The 3,487-nt window shown below is 56.0% G+C and overlaps 1 protein-coding gene across 1 annotated transcript in view; it reads right to left on the bottom strand.

Moving 5' to 3' along the window:
- LOC130587382 (histone-lysine N-methyltransferase SETD1A-like) overlaps window positions 1-3,487 on the bottom strand; it is an 11,363-nt gene that overhangs the window by 7,274 nt on the left and 602 nt on the right. Inside the window, exons 2-7 of the mRNA XM_057388357.1 lie at window positions 3,050-3,205; window positions 2,169-2,267; window positions 1,383-1,653; window positions 862-965; window positions 421-611; window positions 9-96 (exon numbers count right to left, since the gene is read on the bottom strand). Of these exons, the coding sequence (XP_057244340.1) occupies window positions 9-96; window positions 421-611; window positions 862-965; window positions 1,383-1,653; window positions 2,169-2,267; window positions 3,050-3,187 (891 nt within the window). The 5' untranslated portion in view covers window positions 3,188-3,205. The remainder of the gene's footprint in view (window positions 1-8; window positions 97-420; window positions 612-861; window positions 966-1,382; window positions 1,654-2,168; window positions 2,268-3,049; window positions 3,206-3,487) is intronic.

The raw sequence follows: 3,487 nt of genomic DNA, 5'->3' as shown, positions 1-3,487 counted from the left end.
GGAGGGGGGCGGCGAGAAGGGAAACCCCCCCCAGACCCTCCCCCACTGTCGGCAGGGCGGCGGGGGGAGGGGAAGGGCTCTGTGGGGTACGGAAGCCTGGAAGGAGAAGGGAGAATGGTCAGTAACCCCCCCCAAAAAATGGGGAAAACCCCCCCCAAAATCGAGTTTCTTCCCTCCCCTCACTTATCCAGACCCAGCCGCCAAATCTGGGATATCTACCCCCAAAATTCCATTTCCCCTCCAACATTTTCACCCTAAATTTGAACTACTCCCCTCAAAACCAAGATCCCAAATACTCGGGATTACCCACCAAATTCTGTGACCCCCCCCCCCCAAAATCTGTTGCCCCTATCAAATCCAGTTCCTCTCCATCCAAATTCGGTTGCCCCACCCCAAATGCCAGTGGCCCCCCTCACTCACCTGCCCCCATAGGGGGAGGGGGCTCCATCTGCAAAGGGCCCGAAGGGGGGTCCGGGTGGGGGAAGAGGGGCAAAGGGGCCGAACCCCCCCGCCCCTCCCCCATCCTGGGGGGTCCCGTTGCCGGGGGGGGGAGGGGCGAAGGCGCCATCGGACGAGGAGCGGCGCCGGAGGGGCTCAGCCGGGGGGGGCGGCTGGGGGCAAATGAGAAATCAGGGGGGTTGGGAACATCCCAAAATCCCCCAAAACCTCCACCAAAGCTCCTCCAAAGTGCCACGGCACTGCCCAGAACCTCCCCGACCTGACCCAAACACCCTCCGAAACCCTCCCAAGATCCCACAAGACCCCCTGAGGACCCTCCAGACCTCTCCCAAAACRCCCACAACCCCTTCCAGGACCCTGCAAGGCCCCCCACAGTCCCCAAATCCCCCCACCCCCCCTTACCGTGTCCCCCCGGTCCCCCGAGGCTTTGCCTCCTCCCGTGGGGACTGTCTGCGGCGTGTAGGAGCCGTTCACAATCAGCTCATACAGCTTCATCCTCTGCTGCCCTAAAAAAACCCCAAACACCCGAGTTCGAACCCAAGAACGGGGGTTTGGGTGCGTTCTGCCCCAAAAATCAGCATCTCAGGGGGTTCAACGCCAACGGCGACTCTGAATTCGGCGGCAAATCCTAAACCCAGCTCTAGATCCCAAATGGTGACCCTGGGCCCAAATCACCCCAAGGTCACCCAAGACGAATCCCAAACCCCCCAAAACGTTATAGCTTTCTCCAAATCCTCACCACATCACCCTAAACCAAACTACACTCACCCAAAAACATTCAGAGCACCCCAAACCCCCATTATACACCCTGCAATTCCCCCCAAAGCTGCTTTAAATCTCCTAAATCCCCTACAAACCCCCCCAAGCTCGAAGAATCCCCTACAAATCCCCCGCAAAGTCCTGTAAACGTCACATAACGTCACCCCTGACGTCGAGCTGGGCGTGGATGGCGGTGCCCATGACGGTGGCGTTGTGCAGGTGCCTGACGGTGTCCCTGGCGCCGCGGGACGTCCCGAAGGTGACGCGGGCCAGCCCCAGGTGTTTGCGGGTTTTGGGGTGCAGCAGCACCTCCACCTCCTCCACCTCGCCGAACTTGCGGCACATTTCCCGCAGGAAACCCTCGCGGATGTTGTCGTTGAGGCGAGCGAACGTCACCTCCTTCAGGGGGATCTGCCCCACGTAGAACTCGTCCAGCTGGCCCCAAAACAAATGCCAAATTCGGTTACTGGAGTGCTGCTGAAAGCCCGAGTTTATCTCCACATCTACTTCTGAAATGCTAAACTTCTCCCTSAAATTCTTTCTGGCAAACCCACTCCACCTAAAACTCATCCAGCCAATCCCAAAAGAAGCCCAAATAAATCAGGGGCATCTCACTGAGATCTTACTGAAATCTCACTGAAGTCCCAAATCCAACCCCACATGCTAAATCCGCTCTCGAATTCCAAATCCAGTCCTAGCAACATTTCACTCCCATAAAAATCATCCAGCTGCGACCCCAAAAAAACCCCAAACCAATCACTAATATCCCACCGAAGTCCTAAATCGGGGCCTGGATCTGTTTCTGAAATTCCAAATCCGCCCCTGAAATACCAAACCTACTACTGAATCTATTCCTGAAATCCCAAAGCCATCCCTGGACCTCCAAAATCTACTCCCAAATTCCCCGATCTGCCCCCAAACCCCCCAAGTGCCACCCTAAAGCCCCTCACCTTGAACTTGGGGACGGGCAGGGACAGGTCCCGGTGCTTGGCCCAGATCCTTCGGGGACGCGGGTCCTGCACGGGCCCGGCTGGGGGGAATCCCGAGTCCTGCACCCCAAACACAGAATTAGAGACCCCAAAAGCTGAATAAACCTCCCCAAAATCCAAAATGGAATGAAGGCAAGTGAGAATCCAAAAAAAAACCCAAGAAAACTTCTTAAAATCTGTCAAAACCACACCAAATTAGAGGGGAGGATGGCAGAGGGAGTGGGAAACCCTACAAGATACCCAAATCCTGCAAATTACTGATCAAAAGACCCCAAACGCCTCAAGCTGTCTCTGCGGCATTTTAAGGACTATTTGTTTCGGTTCTGGAATTTTTTTCAACGGTGTTTTTGTTGTGATTTCGGTGGTTTTTGGGGTGCATTTGGGGGGATCTCTAGTGATGCTTGGGACTAGCTTGGAGACTGCTGTTGAAGTCATTTTAGGGGTGGTTTTGGGCTCTATTTCGGGGGGATCTCGGAATGTTTTTGGGATTTTTGGGGTGATGGCGTGGTCTTTGGGGTCTTTTGGGGGGATCTCTGGCAATGTTTTTGGGGTGTTATAGGGTGGTTTAGAGAGTGGCTTAAGGAGGGTTTTGTGGGTGATTTTGTACTGTTTTTGGRGCTGATTTACAGCTGCTTTTGAAAACATTTCAGGGTGTTTTTAAAGCACTTCTGGGGTCATTTTGGAAGCGTCTTTGCGAGCCTTTCTGAAGCAGTTTCAGGTGAGGCAGTTGTGGGTGGCTTTGGGGTGACTTTGGTCAGGGACACTCATGGAGACGCYGAAGTGGCTGCCATCGTATCGAGGCGGTTTTGGGGGTGTTTTGGGGCGGTTTTGGGGTCACTCACGGGGACACTGAAGTGGACGCCATCGTATCTGTAGAGCTTCTGCCCGCCCCGGCGCAGGGCAGGGTCCAGCACCAGTTTGTAGCTGCGCCAGGGGACACTGGGGGTCCTGGGGGCGTCACCCCCCGGCTCGGGCTCCATCCCCCCGACTCATTGACCCTGTGGGGGGAGGGGACACGGGCTTACCCCCACAACCCCCCCCAAGGCAACCCCCAAATCCTCCACAAATCTCTCCTCAAAGCAGCCCCGCGAAGGCTTCCCCAAAACCCCCAAATCCCCCCAAGTTCCTCCTCAAAGAACCCCTAAATGCTCCTCCAGATTCCCTCCTCAAAGCCCCCCCGAATTCCCCCTCAAAGCCCCCCAAGATCCACTTCACACCCTCCCGCGAAACGCCCCCCGATCCCCCTCAAATTCCCCCCAATTCCCTCTCAAAGCCGCCCC

Source organism: Malurus melanocephalus, unplaced genomic scaffold, assembly GCF_030028575.1.
Source record: "Malurus melanocephalus ecotype Western Australia unplaced genomic scaffold, MMel_1.1 scaffold_1825, whole genome shotgun sequence".
NCBI lineage: Eukaryota > Metazoa > Chordata > Aves > Passeriformes > Maluridae > Malurus > Malurus melanocephalus.
This window is presented reverse-complemented; position numbering and strand designations above follow the sequence as displayed.